The 24164-nt window shown below is 34.0% G+C and overlaps 2 protein-coding genes across 2 annotated transcripts in view; one reads left to right on the top strand and one right to left on the bottom strand.

Annotated features, from left to right (window-relative positions):
* Nucleotides 1-8271: 8271 nt before the first annotated feature.
* The window catches only part of LOC150106535 (mitochondrial inner membrane protease ATP23 homolog), a 93804-nt gene continuing 77911 nt past the window's right edge, over nucleotides 8272-24164 (bottom strand). Inside the window, exon 6 of the mRNA XM_090392517.1 lies at nucleotides 8272-8587. The gene's annotated coding sequence lies outside the window, so the exon portion shown is untranslated. The remainder of the gene's footprint in view (nucleotides 8588-24164) is intronic.
* On the top strand, nucleotides 8901-13633 carry LOC150106536 (periostin-like). The gene is made up of 2 exons (XM_090392518.1): nucleotides 8901-9278; nucleotides 13489-13633. The coding sequence occupies exons 1-2, from the start codon at nucleotides 9152-9154 to the stop codon at nucleotides 13575-13577; spliced, it is 216 nt and encodes a 71-aa protein (XP_090248644.1). The 5' UTR covers nucleotides 8901-9151; the 3' UTR covers nucleotides 13578-13633.

Raw genomic sequence — 24164 nt, 5'->3', positions numbered from 1 at the left:
CTTGTATATGGAAAATATGATTTCTGCATTAATTCAGCCTTAATAGCTTTTGGCTCCCATTGAAACTGGTCTGGGCAGTGACACTTCCCATAATGCATAGTAATATACATATCTGAAAGGATTTAATTTTGGATTTACAGCCAAAGCAACAGGCGAGTGTATTATGTCTGTAAATTGCATGTGTTCTTCTGGCTAGTTTTTTCTGTTTCATGGGATGAAAAACATGAGTTTCCAGGAGGGAAACTGTTACCTCAGTATGAGACCAGCTAACTCACCTTCAGTTGAAAAGACCTGATAAAGATTCTTCACATCCTAGATGGGATTCGAACCCAGGTCATTGCCAAAACCAACTAGGCTATGGAGGCTCCATCCGAAAGGAAGTATGCTTTGCATTATGGAATATTGAGATAACTGATACAAAGTGAACAGTCTCTATATAGATATGTTAGTAGCCTAGTCGAGAAAATACGTCACACATAACCTGGTTTGATTACACCAGAATAAAAGATTAAAAAAGAATATAATTTTTTGGCAAGTATAATTTACTATAGTAAATTTTCTTTCTAACAGCAATGTGCCAATGGAGCTTGACTGGGATTACAGCAGTTATATTGACATTTGTTATAATAATATTTATTAGAATGAAAGCAGACCTTCATATTAAACAAAAGATGAAAATCATCAGTCACTTAATATAATGCAATTAATAAACTAATTGCTTCTAAAATACAATAATAAAATAAGCATTGTTTTATTTTAAAAAAGTTGAAATTTACAACCACGTGTTATAAACACAGTACTAAAAATTAACTGCCACTGCTTGTTTTACTTGTTTGGGAAAGAGTTCAATTATGTTTTTCATGCAAGACTAAATTAGCCAGTCTTAGGTAAAAGTACACCTCCAAATCAAAAAATTAGAATAATCAAAGAAAATGTGTTGAATGAATTGCAATTCTAATTTATTGTATAGAAAATAATTATTACCAAATATGAATTAGAATCATCTAAATCTACGTACCGTGTACATTATATAATCATGTAAACTCATAAAGTAATATAAATTAAAAGAAAAGTGTTACTTGAAAACATTCACAAAATTAGAATAATTTTTAATTTGGTTCAAAATATTAGAATAATGCAAATATAAATGCGCAATTACAGTCAAAGAGAAACAACATGATAATTAGTAATTTGCTGCATTCCCCTTAGGTTTTATGACCATTCGTAAATGGTTGGGCATATTATTTACTAGTGGTTCAGTCTTTTTTTTTTTTATCAAAACATGTCCATGTGGTCTGCAGACTAGAAACAAGTTCATTTTAGTTGAGGCAACTTCTTGAAGACGTTTCTTTATAATTCCCCACAATTTCTCAATGGAGTTTATATCTGGTGAGTTTGCCAGCCAAGGAATTACATTGATTTGCCTTTCTTTGGGCCTTCGCTGAAACAGGAAATCACCATCACATAAATTTTCTGATGCTGGTAACATAGTGCTCAAGAATTTCTTGGTACACTTTGGAATTGACTCTTTCATACACAATAGATAGCCTACCTGGACCCTCTGCAGTCATACAAGCTCATACCATGAGAGAGGTTGCAAATTTCACCAAACATTTCATGCATTCTTTATCAAATGCTTCTTTCTTAAGATGCCAAACACAAATCCCTTGATGACCATGGGACACACAAAACATACTTTCATTGCTAAAAGGTACCTTTTCCAGTCCTCTTGCCACCACAACAGTCTTTGCTTATGCCATCGCACTCTACCTGTCTTTAGTTTGGAAGCCAAAAGTGGCTTTGTCTTAGGCACACATGATTTAAAACCTAATTTGTGAAGTCATCTCAACATTGTAGATTTAGACACCTTCATGCCTAGTACTTTCCATCTCCTGTGAAAATACCTTACATGTCGGAAGTGATTTGTCTTCACGATATTCTTCAATCTCCTCTCATCTCTTGATGTAGTTAGCTTTCAACAGCTGTTGCAGCAATTATGTTGAAAACTCCGGTTATGTTATTAGAATACTATCTAAATACTCGACTCATGCTTGCTTGAGAACATTTCAATTCCTTATCTATAAACTGTTGAGTTTGGTCTTCTTTGTGTAGAGACACCATATGAAATTTATTAGCTTCAGATATGTCACTCGTCCAACCCATGTTTAGCAAATGATTAACTGAAATCCACATGCAAACGATTCATCACACACGAGTCAGTCCCGCAACTACTGAAATATATGCTATTTTTATGCTTTCCTCAAAACCAATAGGAAAATTTTGGAATATTCTAATATTTTGAACCACGTTAAAAAGTTATTCTAATTTTATGAACGTTTTCAAATAACAGTTTTCTTATCATTTATATTACATTTTAACGTGTTTACAGTGTTATGTAATCTACAAAGTACATAGATTTAGATGATGCTAATTCATATTTGGTAATAATTATTTTCTATGAAATAAATTAGAATTGCAATTCATTTAATACATTATCTTTGATTATTCTAATTTTTTGATTCAGACATGTAGTAGCAATTTTTCTCCTGGAAACTAGATTTATCTTCACCCCATGCTTCCAGTGATATAAAACATGCACTGTACTAATAATTCTGATTAACAAATCTTTTTTTTTTAAAAAAAAGGTCATATAAATAAAGTGAAGAGAACAGTGGGTGCATAATGGTAAAAATGAGAATTGGGTTAGAAACAATAACAACTCATCAAAAACTGGAATCCCTTAAAAGACAAAATTTAGGTGGATTAAGTTAACCGAAGTTTCCTTAAAATATGGGGTATGGCTCTGCCATAGATAATTTTAATGTCTAATAGACAATATGGACAATTCACAAGAAAACTGCATGCTGCCTTAATTGCATTACAATAAATTATGTCTTTACAACTTGTACATATAATATGTGGTTTTATAGAACATCTTATGATTTATTTTAAATTATTTTCTGAATTTTACATGACTAGATTATATTTTCTTATTTAGGTCACAACAGTCTCTGGAGCTCCTGTGGTTGCAGTTCGTCATTCTGGTGAGGTTACACTGACAGTTGTAAACCGCACATTAATCCCACCAGTTGGAGACCTCTATTTGACTGTGTCAAAGTCGCCTCGTCTAAAGAATATTACCGAGCTTATTAAGGTAGCAAGATTAGAAAAAGAGCTTAAAGGTAATTGGAATTACTTAATGCCACATTATAGAAATAACAGCAGTATTTAATATTTTTTAAGATATTCAGGATTATGTATAACTGGTGTGCCTGATAACAAGAGGTTGCCATACTTGTTTTTTGAAGAAAAAAAAAAGAGTATAGCAACCTCGAAGTCTGTTGAATGAATCAATAGCCAACAACTATAAAAGTTTATTCTTCTGTATTATATTTTTAAAGAAAACTGAGTTAAGCATTTGGATAAATCCCAAGAAGTTTTTTTAGTAATATCATTCCCATAAACAAGAGGGGGTGCAAGGCCTTTACCCTAACCTATCATCAATTAATATATAATACATGTCATCAATTAATGGCAGCATAAATGCTACTATTAAGTGATGACATGTATAGGTTAGGGTAAATAACAAAGTAATCTGATATTCTTTTTGTAAAGCTGGTGGTTGTAATCTTTGGAGAATGTTTTATGGGGAAGGTTGTTCCAGGTAACTGAGATAGATGGAATGCAGTTCTGTGAATAAGAAAGTTCAATTGTAAAAGGACACTAGGTAGCTTTTCCTTGTATTTATTTGTAGGAATAGCAGAAATTGGGAGAGGGGATATGATTGATGCCAGTTCTGCTGAACCATGGAAATATCTGTACAAGAGACACAAGACAGTGGCTGAAATGTGTGTGTGTGTGTCACAGAGGGGGCTGCCAAACAACCGAACTGCAGATTAAGCAAAGACGAATGGTACAATGGATGCCAATTCTGCATGTACTTGTTTCTTTTGAACAGCATCAAGAAATTTTAGAGAGATCTTAGGTGCACCATCCCAAATATGAGCACAGTATTCCAAGGTTGAAGGGATTTGAGATAGTACAGAGTAAGTAGCTGGAGAAATGAAATATGTGGGGAAAAAAAAAAATACCAAGTTTTTGGAAGCCAAGCAGTAAGTAACAGAAGTAACAAGATTATAGGAAAGGCTAGGAGTAAGAGTTAGCCTGAGAAGAGAGAGAGATTTGGTCTTAACTGTTAAACTGAACATTATCAAATGTAAAGGTCTGAGAACTAAGGTTTTCTTTGGAAGAAAAAAAAAAAGACAAGACAAAACTGCTTCAGAATCACTGAAGGTGACTGGTTATTTTCATTCCATTGAAAGATATATATTTATCCTGCACATAAGAGGTATAAGAACCAATAGCACATCAGCACCATGTGTGAGGTGCAGATAAGGATTGAAAACAAAGAAATCTGCACCTAACACATGGCAGAGGTGCAGATTTCTTTGAGTTGCAAACACATTTTTCTTAAAGAATTGGAGGTTGAAAGGATACACAATATGAAAGTAAGCTATTCCAAAAGAAAGAGGTAGATAGAATAATAAAGGAAGCAGAGAAACTGGTTCAATGTGCTTGCAGTTGTACTGAAAAAAGGGATATTGGAAAGCTAAAGCTCTTGTTTTAACAGTAAGTGGAGGAATGATATTTGCCAATTCACTGGCACAATGACAATGGATGTACCTGCAGAAGAGACACCCCCTCCCCAAAGCTGAAATTGCATCTGTGAGATAGAGGTTAAAAGTGAGCATGTAAGAGAAGGGTCATGCATGAGCCAAATTGCTCTCCTCTGGCATCAAACATTTTAGAGAGGTTTCAGGTGCACTACCCCAAGTGCATGAACAGTATTCTAAGGATGGGCAGATTTAGGAGTTATACAGGGTTAGTAGCTGGGTGGGAGAGTGTAAAATAAGCTTCTTGAACAGAAAAAAATGCCTAGTTTTTTAGAGGCTGAGGAAGCTATTGATGTGTTGTATTTGTAGCAGGAGAAGCTGGAGGTAAATGTCAGATCTTGATTGGTGGTCACTGATTAGATGACAGTTCTCCAGGTGTCAAAGAAATATATATATATATATATATATATATATATATATATTATTTTATTTATTTACTTTTTATCACTAGAGGTCAGGCTAGGAAAAAGGATTTGTTAACTACGTAGATTTAGTTTACCGGTATACAGGGCATGAGCATGGTTCCTTATACAGTTGTATTCTTCTGATGATAACCTCGATATAGGGGTCGAAACGTCAAGTTTTATTTTATTAGTAATTAATAAAATAATCTGTTCAACAAGTGTTTCTGTGTCCCTAAATTTACAAATATGCGTGCTGATCACCGTGTAACCTTAAAAGAAAGATTCGTGTCTATGTGATGCAGGAGATCAGCTTTATTTTTAGGTGATGTAATACTTCATCTAGGTGAGAGAAAGAGAAGTGGAGCATGGACAGAATTTGCATCAGACAGCTATTGGAAGGGACCAAATGGTACAGGTGATAAGCATTCTACATTTAGCCCTTTCATAGTCAGACTTAGCCCTGTTAATGATCATTTTGCATGTTTTCATTCAGTATAAGTAATGTGTGAAGCTGTAGTTTTGTCTAGATCTACTTATGATAAGCTGTTTTTACCATCCTGAGGCACACTTTTCAGAAAAACCTGGTTTGGATAATGAGGGGGGAATGAAGGTCCTCATTCCAATGTAGATGATTTCTGTAACAAGATCACAAGTATCTGTTGTGATTGAAATTCTTTACCAACAATTCATCACAGGAAAATTCACTCAAGAAAAATCTGTGGGAAATTTGGAAAAATTCTTTGCAAAATGATTGCAACTGCCCATGCAAAGTGAGAGAATGATTTATCCAACCCCTTGAGCTGTAGTTCATCGAGAACTCTTAAAGTGTTGGCACTTAAAGAAACATGCTAACATGTGCTGTGTTGAGTAGGAATTTAGACACAGAATTTAGTGAATCTAAAACTACCAATAAGATAAACATTTCAAATTGTCTAAAGTTAAGTAATGTTTTAAGTTACTTAACAAAAGTTACTATATAGCTAAAATGTGGTAGGCAAAGAAGAATGCTCTACTTTGTGTATTCAATGCTAAGTAGTGGCATATATCATGTTGATTAAATATGTAGTAAACAGCGAGTCTTTGTTATATTAAACAATTGTGTAGTAGCCAGTTAGATATTGTCAACAAATTTGTTATATTTAGTTGTTCTTGTTAATCAGTTTGGTATCATTTCAAATGATACCAAAAATAAATATTCACATGTTGGAAAAGTCTAAAGCTCTATGTAAATAACAGCTGAATTATGAATTTTTGTAATTTCACCAGTAGCACCAATAGAGCATTTGAACTCTATCTTAATTTGCTAATATTCCTATAACACCATAGCACAAACAGTTAGAAAGATGACTGAGATCCTATCTAGGATGTGAAAAATTTATGCAAGTTAGCTGGCTTGATATTAGGGTGACAATATTTATTTTTGTCAATGGAGATTTAAAAAGTAGATTTGTGAAAGAAATTTCTCTCACTAAAACAAGCTCTATTCTGCTGATCAGTCTGTTAAAAGAAAGAAGGATAAGAACTTTTTGTTTAATAGTTATTCTTTAGACCTTAATTCTTCTGTAACTTTTTTCATTATATTTATATGGAAGAATTATAAAACTTTTTTTAATTTTTAAAAACAGGTAATGGACCATACACGTTTTTTGCTCCAAGCCAGTGTGCTTTTGAGAAGTTGCCAGCTGAAGAATACAAAAGATTACAGAAGGATCCTAAAGCAGCAAAAGGTACATAGAGAATACTTTATTAATTACTTAAGCTTGACTGAACATGCACTTTTAATAATGGAAAGCATCATTCTACACATAAATTAAAGATACCAAGAAATTATATACTAGCTTTAATCCATTATCCAAGTGTAAGCAAAAAAGTTTGCGGCTGAAGTATCTTCAGGACTGGGGCAACTCTTAATTAGCTGGAATGTTCTATAGGTTTTCCAAGTTGATGTTCTCTATGTTTGTGCATATTAACATAATTTGTTACAGCAGTTATCCAGTTTAGTTAAGGAATCCTGCAGATCATACACCAAAATGCATAACTTTATATTTACTAGCATTGAACTGAAAGTCAATTTTGCATGCCAGAATTAGTTTATTCAAATCATTCTGCAAGTAGTACATGTCAGGTGTACTCCTGATTTCCCTGGGCAGGCAACCAGGTCTAACATCTCAAGAGAAAGATAAGATGAGATGCTTACACAATTTCCAAAAAAGAATGACTCCTCATTCTTCCCCCTCCTACAATATCTATATGAGGAATTTTAAATGAGTGAAATGATCAGCACATATTGAGGTGAATATTACAGAAAAATCTTTAATGATTCCATTCTAGTGGTGTTCCCCCCCCCCCCCCTTAAACAGTTAATTCTCATTATAACACTCATTGAGACCACAAGAATGGTTTGAGGTGAAGAGTGTGGGCTGGATTTTGGTAATTTGCTATATTGAAAGAGTTTGTTATAATGCCATTTGCTAAAGTGAAAGTTGACTATACTATAGTTATCTCTCAATTATTTCTCTAATCGTTTAATCGAGGATACAGTTAACTGAATATATGGTTATATGGGGATGTTCTAGGAGTTAGACATGTTAACCCATTCATGGATTGGTTTACTGAGGGTTTGATATTTAAAGGTGGGAAAATTGAGAGATCATTGTATAAGCTCTACATCTGGTGTGTGTGTGTAGAATATTACAACAGCTTTGGCCTATCAACCAGTTTTAATGCCAATATATGTTCTGCTTTGCAATGGCTCATCGTAAATATGCTGTTACATTTCACAGTGTTAATTTTGTAAGGTTATTAGATTTAAATAATAACTAAAAGGGATCCAAAGCCAATTTTGGACTAAATATTTATCTTTTACTTAAAATTTTTGGTTGGTGTACTAAATCATAACATTTCAATCATATGTACACTAAGTATCAAAAACAGTGCAGGGGGAGTTGATTGTTTGTTTGCCATAATCTGCTACGGCAAATATCCTTTAACTCAGCATTGTGTTATGAGATTTGGTTGGAACATTTTTATAAGTTGAAACTAATTGTGATGTGGACATTGTCCTTCCCTTTTAGATTAAAAGTAAAGACATTTTAACAATCTGAATTATTTCATGTATTAGAAACATCTATGCTGATGAAGTCTATAAAGTAAGTTTGTAAAAATAATAATTTAATGAGTAATTACAAACTTCTGAAAGACATTTTACAGTATAATTTACTTAATTGCCAATTCATTTTGGTCTTAAATTGTTTGAGTGCCTATATAGTACATCTAGAATATATTTCCTTGGGTTGGAAAGAACACAGATGAATATCTAAGATGTAAAACAATTTCAAAGGTAATGAGCCATTTTTAGTTCCTGGAAATTTAGGTTCTTCCCCTTGCATAACAGATAGACTTGTTAGAAAACATGTAAGATTTATACGTACGTCCCACGAAGATGGTATTAGCTCCACTATGCAGTAAACATTACAGAAAAGCCAATTAATTGGTAATAAGCCATTAATCCTAATAAATGAATGAAAAATCATTAGCTGATTGTTTTATGGCATAAAGGTAAAAGAAAATCCATTGGCTATGCAATACGTACAACTTCAATTTAAAGGCAATAAAAAAAAGCATAATTCATTTCATAAGCTGATTACTTCTGCATCAAACATAACTGAATTAGAATTTTCTCAATCAAGAACACAACATTCTACAGTTATTTTAAAATCAAACAAATTTCCTAGAGATATCAAAATTGAGAAGGTTCAGTTTCAGTATTGCTCAAAACATTGATAACATCCCCTAAAACCTAGGTTACTCCCCAATCTTCTGTTCTTTAATGTGCTTTTGTATGCTAGACAGAAAGAGCATAACCATTCTAAGAACAAAAGATTGGAAAGTAACCTAGTTTTAGGGGATTACTGAAACTCAACCTTCTCAAGTTTGATTTCACTGAAAGGAAGTTGTTGCCTTTGTATACTGTATTCTATAATGAGGTTTCTATGCTATAAAAAAATAACTATAGAAACTTTTTATCTTTCATCAACATTGGCTTTATTTAAAATCTGAGTCATCATAAATGAAATGCTTTATTTTCTAGATTTTCTTTTGCGTCACTTGGTGAAAGGAACACTGTATACAACAGGAGTTGAAGATGAAATGATAGTCAAGGCAGAAGATGACAGCAATTTACTCCTAAATATTCTCCCAAGTATGTATAAACAATTAGTATAGAACTAGTTAATTAAACTGAATAATTTTATGCATAAAATTCTAACATAACACTATATATATGTGCATATATTTTAATACAATGAGGTATATGTCATACTTACTATCTTTGTGAAAAATACTGGTTCACTATCACATAAATATGTATAATCCTTGTTTTGATCATAGAGAAGTATTTCATAAAGACCTAAAAAAATTATGAATGCTCATATTTCTAGAGGTGCTTTAGTGATAATTTAGGAAGATCACCAGTACAGATGATACTACAAGTGTTGCAAATTAACATAATGGTGTTTTCAAACAAAACTAATAATATAGTGTGGCTTTTTTCCTCTCCTTATAATAGTGCTTCACTGGTGTATTATCTTAATTTTGTTGGTGGTGTTTGTTCTCATTGGTTGTGGATTCTGAAATTGGATTCATTAAGGCAGTGCAAAAACCCTCAACTCAAAGATGGTTTTACTCTTGGAATTTTTTTTTTAGTGGGTATGCTGCAAAGATTGTTAATGAATGAAGAGAATGGAAATAGAGTGTAAGAGCTTAGGCAAGAGTTGATGAAATTGAAGACCTTTGTCTTCATTACACTTGGATAAATCAAGAATATAATTTCTTGGGATCTTTAATTTAATCATAAAGTGCTGGTTTAGGAAGTAGTAAGACAGGAAAGGATTACTGTCAAAAAATGGGTATGTGGAATTATAAAATTCTATACTATTCATCTTTTCTGCCAGGTGTTTATGAAAAGCTCTGTAATCAAGTAGCATTAATACCATGGGCTAATAAGTTGTTGATGGGAATTGATTAGGAAGCATCTGACAAAAGCGGTGTTCAGCAAATGAATAGAAGTGAAAAACATGAAACCACTAACATGTTTTCATGTTAGTGGGTACAAACACCCAAGGCACATAAAGTAAATGAGCAGTATGAGAGGTGATTAGATAAGCAGGCCAAAGATAACTCATGGTAATTCCTGTATTATGTGATAAGCAAGAGGAAGAATAACATGTTGGAAAATTATGATAGCAACTTGACCATGTCAAGGGGGTATAGTTGTTCAATAAGCACCTTATCAGTGTATTCACATTAAGAAATAGTGTGTAATGTGTAGAAGGGAGGCAAATAAGGTAATTAGAAGTGAGAGAACCAAATGTATTGGGTTAGATGTTAATAAGGCTGTTAGAATGGATGACATTCCTACATCCTGAATATCTTATTAATGAATGTGCAAAAGAGTTGGCTCTGTGCCCTTGACCTAGTTATTTAATGAAAGCCTTGAAGTGGGAAAGGTTCCTAGGAATGTAGGCAAAATAGTACCTTGCAGATATACAGCTAGACCAATCACTAGCTGTAGAAAGGGAACATGTCCATTTTTGCCAACTTTACAGGTTGATTTGTTGCAAATTTTTAAACTACTTCAGTAATTTTTTTAGAGTTTAATATCTTTATAATCCATCTGTGGTATTGTTCTAATTTAATGAGCTGGTAATATGGGATATTGGCTTAAACAAAAAGACAGTGATGGTGAAACAAGATAAAATGGAATGCTAGTTGAGATGTTGCCCAATTAAACAAATGAGATACTGAAGTTTGATATTGCAGTATCCAGCTCAAGCATGTGCTGAATTCTGTTTTTTTTTTAGGCTTGAGTTCAATTTTCTTCTAAAGGTGAATTAGTTAGCCTTGCAAAAGGGTAGCAGGATTTCATTTGGAGACTGGTCTCACTCACCTGCAAAACATGTAAGCTTTCCAGTAGACACACAAACAGAATGGACTATCTTCGAATTCCACAATGAAGTTTATACAACAGTTATTTGGCTGAAATATGCCTGTATATATCCAGCCTCATCTTCCTTTATGTATTAAACACTATGTGCAATTAACAGAGGAATGTATGAAGAATTCAACAAACTGGCTAAACAGAATATGCGATATACTGATAAACTTGCACAGGAAAGAAGAGAGAATAAAGAAGTCAGTTGGAATCAGGTCACAAGAATAAACCATCTCAGAAGGTTTGCAACGGTGACACAAACAGTTTTTTTCTTAATTGCATCACACGTCTTCCAAACTTAGACTGAATTAGTAGTCATTGCATAATAGCTTTGTTCTATCATGGCAAACAAGCACATTTTGAACTCCTAAATGATGCTACCTTAATAAAAATCTTTATATTACCACAATGCTGGCCTGGTTGGCAGAGTGGTTAGCATATTACTCTCCAGCCAAGAGGCTGTGTGTTCGAATCCTGTGTGGGCATGGATGTTTATGATTGTCTTCCACCTTTATACATTCATTAACCCAAGTTGGACTGGGTCACCAATGGGAGTGGCCTTCACCCTGCAGTGGGAGGAAAAATGTTCATCACCACAATACTTCTCACACTTACTTAGTAAGTTATAAACTGCAGCTTGTGAGCACTTGCTTGCAATTCATTCAAAAATGGATACTAACAAAACTTTTTCATCATCATCATCAAAACCCTAATTGCTTTGAGCTGGATACTCACTCAGAACAAAGACCTGTAATACTTTAGTGTATTAACATTCATACTGGAAAGAATTTAATTTGTAAAATTTACAAGTATTAGTAATAAGAAACATGAGATTTATTTATATACAATTTTAACTCCATTGTGCAGTATATTAATTTAGTTTTACACAATTTAAATTTATTTTGTAAGACCCCTGCATAATGAAAACCAAAGTCAGTCATAATACTTTTTTCTACTATTTAAAATGTATCTTAAACCTTTTCATTATGTTTTTAGATGGAAAAATGGGTTAGTTAAGATTTTTCAACATTAGTGAATAAAAGATATGATTAGATTAAATTTACAATAGTATAGCTTTCTTATACTGTCAAGATTAAATGTATTATTGAATTTTACGTACGAGATCATTGCTAATAGGCAAAATATAGTAGTTAACAAAGCATTTTCTACATAGATATCAAAGTAACCTTTTAGTTTTGGTTGCCACAGATCATGCAACAATATCACGATTTAAATTATATAGTGTATTTTTATAATTAAATAATATAAGGGATGAGCTGTAATTTCCTAGGATATAGCAATAACTACGATGGTACAGGCGGCTGGTCAGAATGCCAGAGGGTGGAAAGCCACGTGGAAGGCCAAGGACTCACTGGATAGATTATATCCAGAATCATGAGTGGGAGTCCCACCAGAACACCTGAGCTTGGTGGTGGTGGAGGATTGTGACCATTAGAAGTTCCTCTTGCAGCTGCTGCCCCCACAACCCAATTAGGAAAGGTGGGCCTTGAAGATGGATAGCAATAAAACAGAATGGGAAACCTATCTCTTAATGTTTATCATTAGCTCTCAAGTAGGTCCTTTGGGTATGCACATTCCACAGATATGCATGTATAAATGTTCCAATAACATTTCTACATACTGAAAAAATACTTCTTTTGGAATCACATTGTTTTTTTTTTTTTAGTGAAATGATAGCTTAAATTCTGTCTGTTAACAAATTCCTGTAATCATTGAAAGTGATTTTTTTTTTTTTATTGATTATCTATGTAGATTCTCAGAATGAATTTTGCTGACATCCACAAATGTTAAAAGTTGTTAACAAGTATCTTTTATCCAATGTTGAGGTCTTGAAGGGGGCATTGAGCACATTATTCTCATGTAATCATGAGAATAATGTGCTCAATTTTTTACCCCCTTCAACCTGCAATCAGTGCAATGGATTATCATCCTCTGGAAACTCAAAAAAAGTTATTTGGATTTGGGATGATACACCAAAAATATCCATTAGAATACTCTTATAGATTCTGTTTCTGTAGGTATTTTTATGGGCACCACTTCTCTATTTTCTTGTAAGCATGTAAAAACTTAAGTTGCTGTTCAACAACTACCTAATTCAGCTTCGACCTACCATATAATTTCTCCCCAGAGCTCTGACTTTCATCTGTTCAAAAATCACAAACAGGTTCTTTCTTTCTTTCTTCCTTCCTGACTATTTGCCCATACATGGCATTCATTTATAGGTTTCAAAATCTCTGATGTATGGAGCTAATATTTAAAAAAACATTTCTATTTAATTTATGAATTTTTGTAGTTTAAAGGTATAGTCATAAATTTCATGTTTCATAATTGCTTTTTTTTTTGTAAAACTTCATAAAATTAATATACATACTCAAATCTTTTTTCTCTTCCTTTTCAGACTGTGTAACAGTGAATCATGCAAATATTCTGTATGCTGATATAACTGCAACCAATGGAGTCCTTCATATGACAGATAAAATCCTGTAAAGTGATCTGAATTTTCTAAAGGTTACCAAGGAAAGATAAAACCTAAGAGTGGCAAAATGAACAGATTATAAAATTTACGTGACTGAGAATTAAGTTACACTGAAATGGTACATAATGTCAAGTGAAATTTCTAGATATGCAATGTACAAAGACTTTCTTCTTAAATCTAAAAAAAGTAACTTCAGAGATGTAACAATGCCAAAGCACAGCAAGGTTTCGCTGTGGGAATGAATCCAAAGAATGGAGCCCAAAATTTTTTTATGTGGTCTTGTTTAAATCATTTGCCTTTGTGCCTACAAACTGAAATTATGCCTTGGGATTTGATAATGTTTGGCAAAGAATGTAAACAGATGTGTATTAATTTAATACTACATATTTGTTTCAATAATGTCTACAGTTCTAAACTATGGTTCCACAGATCAGCATAACATTAAATAGAGAGAGAAGAAACCTTCTAGAAAATAGGTATAATTGTTTAAATTATACTGTATTTATTGTGCCCAGTGAATAAAATTAATTAATAAACAGTGCAAATCTTTCTTTTTTAAAAAAAAAAACTGAGTAGTCAAATTTACATCTTATCAATAAAAAAAAATATCTTTGATCTAACCCATTATGAAATGTGAAAATTTTAAAGCTTGTCAATAAATAATCAATATTTGTCATTACTAGCTATTTACAGATAGATTTGCAAAACTGAATAACACTTGATTAATAAGTGATGTATGCAGTCAGTGTTCCAATTGTTGTCGGGGGTGTGTGTGTGTGGGGGGGGATTTTCTTCATTTTTCATTAGACTGCTTGTACGAGGGCTGTACAATAAGTAATAAGACTAATTTTACTGTCGCGAAACCACTCATCACAATATTAATTTCTGTGGAATAAAGAAATGTTGCTGTCTGTATTAACAAAAGAGGTTGATAGATGGCGTATACGGGCTGATGTGCCAGAGTGTCACGTGACTAAACGCAAGCTTGTTTCGGCATGCCTATGAGCCACAACCAGTCGTCCTTGGAACAGTGTTATTCGATTAAATTTTGTGTGCGTTTGCAAAAATCGGCATCGGACACTTTTAACATGATATGCGAAGCTTTCCACGATGAAGCAATGTCGAGGGCAAGCGTTTTTCGCTGGCATAAAACTTTTAAAGAAGGAAGGCAAAATGTAGAAGGTCTTGAACGTGTGGGAAGACCTTCAACGTCAATCACAGAGACAATGATCAACACAGCAGCGATTATCATCAAGGAGGATCGCAGAATTACAGTATGCCAGCTGCATGTTGTCCTAAATATTTCTGTGGGAAGTGTTCACTCAACCATGGCTGAACATTTGGGACTTAAACGTGTTATGTGCCCGATGGATTCCCAAACTCTCGACACCGGAGCAAATGCAGCATCAAGTGGACGTGTGCATAGAATGGAAAGAAAGACTGGAACAAGAAGGCGACAACTTCTTAAAACGCATCATTACAGCAGATGAAGCTTGATTGTATCACTATGACCATACAAAGCAGTGAATGGAAGCATCCGTCTTCGCCCTACCCCCAAGAAAGCAAAAACTATAAAATCGGCTGGTAAAGTTATGACCACAATGTTTTTTTGACTACGAAGGCATTGTTTACCAACATGCTGTAGAACCCGGGAATACTGTAAATGGCTCATGCTATGCGGATGTTTTACGGACAATGGTACAGCACGTCAAAAGGAAGCGTCCATTGCTGAAGAATGGCTTCTTAATGCACCATGATGATGCAAGGCCACATATTGCTGGTGTAATGGACGTTTTGCAGAAGAACAACATAGATATCCTACCACATCCTCCATACAGTCCTGATCTTGCACTGTGCGATTTCTGGCTGTTTCCTCAGCTCAAGAAACCACTAAGAGGCTGCCATTTCGAAAGCAACAAAGCATGTGTAAAAGCCGCGGACGCAATGTTGGGACAAATGCATCGTGTCTCACGGTAGTTACTTGGAAAAAGACCATGTAAATGATGACGATTAAAGGTAATCTGTTTTCTGTATAAATATAGTCTTATAACTTATTGAACAACCTCCGTATGTTGCATTGTAGTTTTCGATTAAATCCTTATTAGTGAAACTTGTAAACTTAGGCTTCCTTGCCAGATTGCAGATCAGATAAATATAGTCAGATGTATTTGGCAAAAGAGTAAGCAATAAAGAAGTATAATTTTGATTTCAGAGACAGTAAAGATAAGCAAAAGAATGTGAATGCCAAAAAATATACAAGCGATATATGAAAAGCAGCAAAAAATGAATTCATCTCGATTTAATGTGCCATCTCCTATATATGAGGTTGACTACCATGATGCTACTCATGGTTAACTATGGGCATAATGACATGTGGTGAGGACCCTATCTCAAACACATATTGCCATAAGTATTCATGACTGTAGCCTGTTTGAGGGAAGAAAAAACCCTCTACCTCCATATGAGACTGGCTAACTCACCTTTAGTCGAAAGAGACTTCTCACATCATCAACAGGAATTGAACCCAGGTCTTGTCTATACGACTGAGCTACAGAGGATTGGATATAAACAAGATGAAAATGGATAGATCAAAATAGTGTGGAAGAGATGAGAATACTCAAAGAAGAAAGTAGTATCAATAAATGATAAATCTGGCAAGATGAAACCATGACAAAAGAGATCAAAGTTGGAATTGTGGACAAAACTGCATCAAATGATGTAATGATTCATCTGTATGTAAATTTAATAACTGTCGTATATCCAATTGCCATAAGTTGATTGTGCAGCCTGAAAACTTGGTAGCAAATCATATGGAAGTTTTGTTTAAAAATCGGAATATGTGGAACTATAAGGTTTTTTTTGGTGGGGGGGGTCAAAAGAAAGCTATAGCCAACTGCATTCCCAGAGTAATTAAATGGATGAACAAAGCTTTAAAACAAAAAAAAAAAAATGATCAGGAGCAGTATAAATAATAGGCCAGGAGAGTGATAGCCACAATGGGGAAGGCAAAATCCAACTAAAAAAAAAAAAAAAAGTTGGCTGAAGTGACTAAAGGAAATCTAAGAGAATTCTTTCAGTATGTAGAAGGAAGAATGCGCAGGAAGTAGCCATGTTTTAAGTAATCACTTTGGCAAGATATATATTCCAGATAAACCCATTAGTTCTTTGGAAGCTGAAGGGGAACTAGATTGAATGAGAGAGGGGTCAATGAGATAGAGGTATTAAAGATACAGCAACAGCGGGACTGGATGGCATATATTGATTATTCATGATATATAAAAGTTGCTTATCTGATCTTACCAAAACACCAATGTACTCAAATTTTACAATAACAAACCTATCAAAAAAGTTTCATCCACTGCAAGAATGCTATGTCAATAAGAATTCACTATAACAGACTATTCCTTTAATCGCTAGAAATCTACTATAGTGAAAGTCTATTATAAACTAAAGATAATAAAATTACTGCTATAATTATTGATCACACATAAATACTAATAACAGTGATCAATAAGAATTTTATAAACAGGATTAAAGTGCAATCTCCATTTAAGAGCAAGAATGGAAAAATGAAACTTCCCCTGCTCCAGCATACCAGTTTGTTATATGTATACCAAAATTTAAGCTTGGTTAAATATTGTTCAATGATTAAAAAAAAATAAAAAGCTGCCAATTAGGAGGAAAAAAACATTGTGCACATTATGAGTACATAATTTTCTTGTAAGAACATTCGTAATGGAAACAAAGATGGGAGATAAGTTGGTTTGAAGAAATCAAGTAATCTTCCATCACAGAAGCAGGTCATTTTCCCCTGCTGGAACTGCTCATCACTCATTACACTAAAGTTTATGGGGAAGCAATCAAGGCAAAATAAAGTATGTGATATCAAACTAAAAAAAGCAAAGTTTTTTTTTTTATTAAGGGAGCAGCCTCTCTAAAAGAGATCTTAATTAAAGAAGGATTATTAATTTGACAAACCAGTGCGCATATTTTGAAGGTAAAGATGGCACAGTACTATGTACATGACTTAGTCAGAGCTGAGACTGTATATAATTAGAAGTGTTGAACATGATAATAACTGAGCATAGAAATACTTATCACATAGCCAGAAAAGAGAGGAAAACCAATTACAAAAAAATTCATTTCATTTCCTATCACCTTTATTGTATCAAAAAATTGGTTGGTGATGGCTTTCAACTGAAAGAGACTTCAATTTTGACAATATCCTCAACTATTCATTTTGTGAAAGTTTTTTCACTTGGTTATACTATAAATTAAAGATGTCAAGAAATTATATTCTTGGTTTCATTCAAGTGTAAGCAAACAAAGTTTGTACATGAAATATCTTCACGACTGGGCTACTATAGTATATAGAGGCTAATGACTTCACATGTGCATTGCATTATATGATACTAAGGCAATGATGAAGTCATTAGGCTCTATATGCTAGTGATCCAATCGTGAAGTTGCTTCACCTACAAACTTTATTTGCTTACACTTGATAAAGGATGAAACCAAGAATATAATTTCTTGACATCTATAATTTATACTATACTATTTACTTGGCCTAAAATCACGTATCTTTTTCTCAAAAGAAGATATCAAAATTGTATATAGTCCTAAATTCTCATACACAAAGCCATCTTCAAATAATAAAATAGTCATCATTAAAACAAAATCTCTATAGCTCAGAACCAACATGTTACTGTACAATGTTGTTTATAAGTTTAATTGCCAGTCAATATCAACGTTTTCTTGTTGCTTACAGCTATTGCAATCTTGATAATGCTGAATGAGACATTACTTTGGATCTACCAAAGTAATGTCTCATTCAGCATTATCAAGATTGCAATATTCCCATACCAGACTACTTACTTTTCTCACAAAGAAAAAACACCAACAAAAATTCACTGATATATCCTTACATGCAATATAATCCGAAGGTACCATTATCAATTTCAAAAAAAAAAAAAATTTATGCTACTTGGAATCTCCAGTGGTAAGAACATTAGTACCACATGAAAAGGTTACACCATTAATGATTCCTTTCCTCTATATTAATCTCTTAAGATACTAACACTATCAGATATTCAATTTCAGTCCTCTAAGGCAGTGTTTCTCAAAGTGGGGTATGCGGCAATTTTTGGCTATGCATCATTAATGCATGGAATCATATTAAGAAAAAAAAATAATTATTTTAAACGTATATATTTCTCAATAAATTATCTATTAATTCTCCTATTGGATTTATAAAATGCAAAAAAGAGAGTAATATAGCAAATGCAATAGCTGTAAGCAACAAGAAAACGTTATATCTCGATCAAATGACATTGATAAGGGTGTGTCATCTGACATCTCTAAAGAACCAACTAGGAAGAAGATGAAAAATCTTTGTAAGTATGACATGGATTTTCATAGATGGAAAATGAAGAGGAACCTATTCCAAATTTTGTTCTATTAAAAATAAATCATTAATGTTGTTTACATGAACATAAAATAAACATTTACAATGAAATATACTTTATTTGTTTATTATTATTTTGAGAAGGGGGTATTTGGTAATAGTGAAACTTTAAGAAGGGATACACAGATATCTGAAGTTTGAGAAACACTGCTCTAAGGCACTTCAGGAGACCAGACTTCAGCACAGTAATCCAGAAGTGGATGTATCAAGGCCTCATAAAGAGGAATAACAACTTCTTATCTCTATATGTTAATGTGTTCTTCAATACGCAAGTAATCTTATGGGCTACCTTATCAATATATACTCTAAACTTTAATACACTGTATACCACTACCCCTAAATCTCTAGATTCACATTTCCTGGAGTTTTTTCTAAGAAGTTGTTCATTCAGAATCTAACATAAAAAATTTAACTAATTTAAGATAATACCTGCACACCAGCAGAAAGTAAGAAAGACCTTGTTTGTTGTATATGAGAATGTGCATTAATATGTGTAATCTATTAGAAATATTTGTTGACAAACGGAGTAATAGTCTTAAAAAGTTGTTTTTATATATACTATATGATTTATCTTAATTAGTTGTTTACTTAAATCTATCTTATCTCTACTTTATATCTAGGATTGTTTCCTCTTTGGATACTGGCAAATTTATATTTTGCTGCGCCAGCCAGTATCCTATATCAATAAAGATCCTTGCTCAGGGAGATTACTTCCACAATATCTTACTTAAACTGCCGTATAGATTTAGATTATTGCAGTCGTGACCTAAATCTATTATTATATTCACTCTCTAAATCCTTCCCACCAAAATAGGTTCTATTTTTATAAGTGGTAATTTGGAATTGTAATCAGGCATGACTCAGGTTTATTGGAATATCTAAAACACAATACAAAATTCATACACTCAATTATGCTCAATACTAAATAAAACTCGAACTAAGAAATTAACACATTCTAAACTAATTAAATCTCATAAGGCATGCCAAACACAGTAACTACACATTGGATAGATAGCAAATGATATGAAGTTAAGCTAAAATACCTTTCAGTATTATTACTCACAAGAGAAAACTAACAAACATTCTAATGTTACTAAGATACTAAATTCTACTATTCTTATCACATCAAGTTAATCCTATCACATACAAAAAGATCTCTTCCAAACAATTCTTCTTACTCTCAAAGGAGGTTAACTTTCTAAATAGAGACTGTCCACAGGGTTCTTTTGGAATGCAGTTTTTAATTTCATATTCGTAAACAATCTTCTCTCTTCTAATGAACTTTCACACAAAATTAGAGTAATTGCACCTTACCAAGCTTTTTCCATGTCGTTCTGCACCATGTGTATGTCTGGATACTTCTCATCTAATGGCTATCCATACGGTAACATAGGGGTTATGCTATCTTCATTCCTTCTGCTGAAAACAGACTCAAATCTTTGCGTTTCAGGAACAACTCGATGGGACTTTTCAGCGACAGCTTGATTCTGCTAGGACTGGAATTTTTTCCTTCAGATTTGCATTGAATCCTACTTCGTTTTAAGAATGCTTGCAGTCCGACATCTTATCACAGACTCCCCCACACACACACAGCGAAACTGCCCGTTAACTTCCGAATCCCCAAAACAGGAAAATGTTACGACAAGAGAGAGAGAGAGTTCCGATACGGGCTCAACCCCTTATATTCTTCTATAGAGTGCCCTCTTTTCTCAGTCCCCTTTTTGCACACGGCCCTTATCTTTTCACCCCTTTGGGTTCATCCTTGGCTTTTACAATGCTGTTATACTTGGATTCACAGAATACATGGCAACGTAATTTTCCGAGTAAAGCTATAGCCGCTAGCATTACGCTGTACACGTACAGCTTCCAGTTGCTAAGTAATAATTCCTGGAAGGAATTATTACTTAGCAACTTAGATGACTCACAGTAAATTTTACATACCTTAAGTGAGGTTTAAATTAAAATCAGATTATCTCTTTTTAGACATACTTAAAAATGAAATCTTAATATAATCACATCAGCTTAAATATAAGGCACTTGAAATAAAGAATACAAATTTTACATAAAGTGAAGTTTCACTTTTAATTACAGCTGATGTGCAGGTATTTCTTGTTGTCAGCAAGTTTTATATGTTAGATTCCAAATGAATGATTTCTTTCCAAGATTCCTTCACTTAGGATCTAACACTAGATTAGAGAATTATGTCAAATTAGTGATTCTTTGTAAAAGATATATTAGCTTAAATTTGTGTCCTGTTAAGCTATCTAAAATAACACAAGTCGCCAGACAGGTAATGAGTGACAGTTAAAAGTCGTGTTTGAACAGCATGTATATATCGTAATGCCGGAGGCTATAGCTTATGCGGAAAATGACGCAAGCACACTTTCCTCGAAGACAGCACCTAACAGCAAAAGGGAGAGTAAAGGATCAACTTAAGGGTAGTGCGGGAAAAGAATACAGCAAAAAGAGGGCGCTCGAACACAGAATATAAAGCAACGCGTGCCATATTGCAAGGCTTTTTGTTCCGGATTTTCATCTCGAGGATTCTTGACCTGTGATCGGAGAACAAACAAACCAGGTGTAACAATGTCAGACAGCGGGCCACTTTCCTGATTATGCTGGAGAAGATTCCACACAAAGCTGCATGTGAATCATCAGCCTATGCAGAATCGTGCCAGTCGCTGGATGTATCATCGAAAGGAGCGAAGATAGCCCTTAGTCGTGGCACAAACTAATTCGTGTCTGGCAGCAGCAGAAAGGACAACGTAGCCACAAAGCCAGGTGCTCAGAAAGCCAATCGAAGGATGACCAGAACAACACGTGGTAGTTAATAGACCTTTGGAAAGAACTTGGTAATGTAGAGAGCTTTTGTTATATGTCTCGGTGAGTGATAGAAGATAGAAATTTGTGTTTGATTAAGTAATATGGACAATCCTTTAGAGAACTTTGATAAGATTTCATATCCTGAGAACCTCCATATTAGTGTCTATCACATATGTTATAGCAGTAACTTCATTTGGATGATACATCCTTGAAAAGTGGTCACTCAGTAACTCAACTATTTTATCTGCTTCTGCCCATCTTGTGACCATACCACTCATTAAGATTAATCTTCCATAGTCATTCTTTCTCTTACTTTTTACATAATGAAAGAACTGTTTTGGAGTTTCCTTTGGCCTGCTCAGCTAGATTCTTCTCGTAATCCAATTTTGCCTTCCTTGCTATGCTGGTCACCTTTCTTGTCTAAGCCTTGTATGATTTTGCTGGTCACTTTCTCCTTATATACCCTCCACAGCATTTTCTTCTTCTTCTGTAGCTCATGTTTAATGATATTACTCCTCGATCTGATTAACTCTCCTTACCTTAGGTATACAATTTAATACTGCTTCCTCTAGATCATAGGTGGTGGCCAACAGCAGGCCTGTAACGTGATTTTGTGTGGCCTGCAGCAGGATAAAAACTATATTAAATTATATGTATTATCAATTTAGCTATTAGTTTCGACCGCAGATTTTCTGATTGATATACTAGTTATATTCATTATTTTTGATGACAGAAACAATTTATATTCTCAACACGGAATCAAAATTCCTTTTAAAAGATTACTCAATTTTTAAAATCTACTGATGCTCTGTGCGAGCTGTAGTAGTGGGAGTGGTAGATTTCTATGCGCTCCAGAGTAAAGTAACGCATCATTGAAAGTCACTTGCTCTGTTCTGGTTACAGTGATCAGTTTCAGAGACTCAGTTTCACAGTTAACAGTGTTATTGTTGCAGTCGGTGTTCCCTGGTCAGTTACTTCAGCCTTTGTGTACTATGAGTAAGAAATAAGATGTGTGAAGAAAACAGGTCATTTCAGGAGAAATGGGAAAATGAGTTTCTGTTTATAAACAATTACGACGACAAACCACAGAGCCTTTGTTTAACTTGCAAACAAACCTTTGTGTGTTTGCACACAAAGAAGTAGACTGACTGGTGACCACCTTCAGGATTTGTTACAAATATCATCATCATCATCGTTGAAAATCGACTTTGATGAACTTGTTGCCGTATATGAATACCCAGTGTTCTCATTAAGTTGTGTTACATGTAAAAAAAAACCAGAAATATGTAATTAAATTTAATTTAACAACTTATATTTAAATCAATCAAGTATTTTATATTGTTCTCCCAGTAGTAAAATGATTTAACAAATATAGTAATTCAATACATATAACTATTGCCTTAAAAAAATGCAGAGTTTATTTTTATTTAAGTTCTGTCTAGAAGTGTGCGGCCCGTGACGCTACCACTCATCATATATTGGCCCTCGTATAGAATGAAGTTGGCCACACCTGCTTCAGATGATGCTTAACTATCTCTAATGCACTACTAACATTCTTCCCTTGCAGTATTTTATGCCATGGCACATATTTAAGATGCTTCTAAGCTCACCTGCCTTGTAGTTCCACAAATACCCCTTCGTGATAGAATGTTCCTTATATTTTACAATTCCCCAAGACAAGACCAAATGGTCACTTTTGCCAATAGAATGCAATGTAACCACATTCGTTATGGATAGCTCTTCTGATCATATGACCAGGTCCACTACTCTCACACCCCTAGTCCCTTCCATCACATGCTACCTCAAATAATTATCCCTCAATAGGTATACATAAATTCCATTTCCTTCCTGCCATATGATCTTTCTTCCTTCCAGTCTATACACCATAGCTGAAGTCTGCCATAATTGTTCGACTTGCATGCATGCCATCCAGATCATTCGTGGATCCCTCTGGCCTATAGCAAACAACCAACTGTATATTTTGTCTTACTTGCTTTAATATCACACCAAATGAACAGCCACTCCTCCCATCAATTTCCTATTTTTTTTGGCTGCAATTCATCTGCTATCATCAGTATGGGAGTACCCTCCCTCCCATCCTATTTTCCCTGAAAATACTAACCCTTCAACATTCTATCCCTATAACTACACCACGCTAATGCCAATAACTTTTGGCAAGGTTGTACTAACCAATGCCAAAAACTCTTCTGTCTTGGTCCTGATACTTCTGGCCTTAGTATACAGAAACTGCAGCATCCCTTTAAGCCCCCCCCTCCACCTTTACTTCCTGAAATGACTATCTTTTCAATAT

This window comes from Typopeltis vanoorti, chromosome 5 (genome assembly GCF_054136105.1).
Source record: "Typopeltis vanoorti isolate ZY-2024b chromosome 5, IOZ_Tvanoo_1.0, whole genome shotgun sequence".
NCBI classification, from domain to species: Eukaryota; Metazoa; Arthropoda; class Arachnida; order Uropygi; family Thelyphonidae; genus Typopeltis; species Typopeltis vanoorti.
The sequence above is the reverse complement of the archived record's forward strand: the minus strand, read 5'-3'. Positions and strand labels throughout refer to the sequence as shown.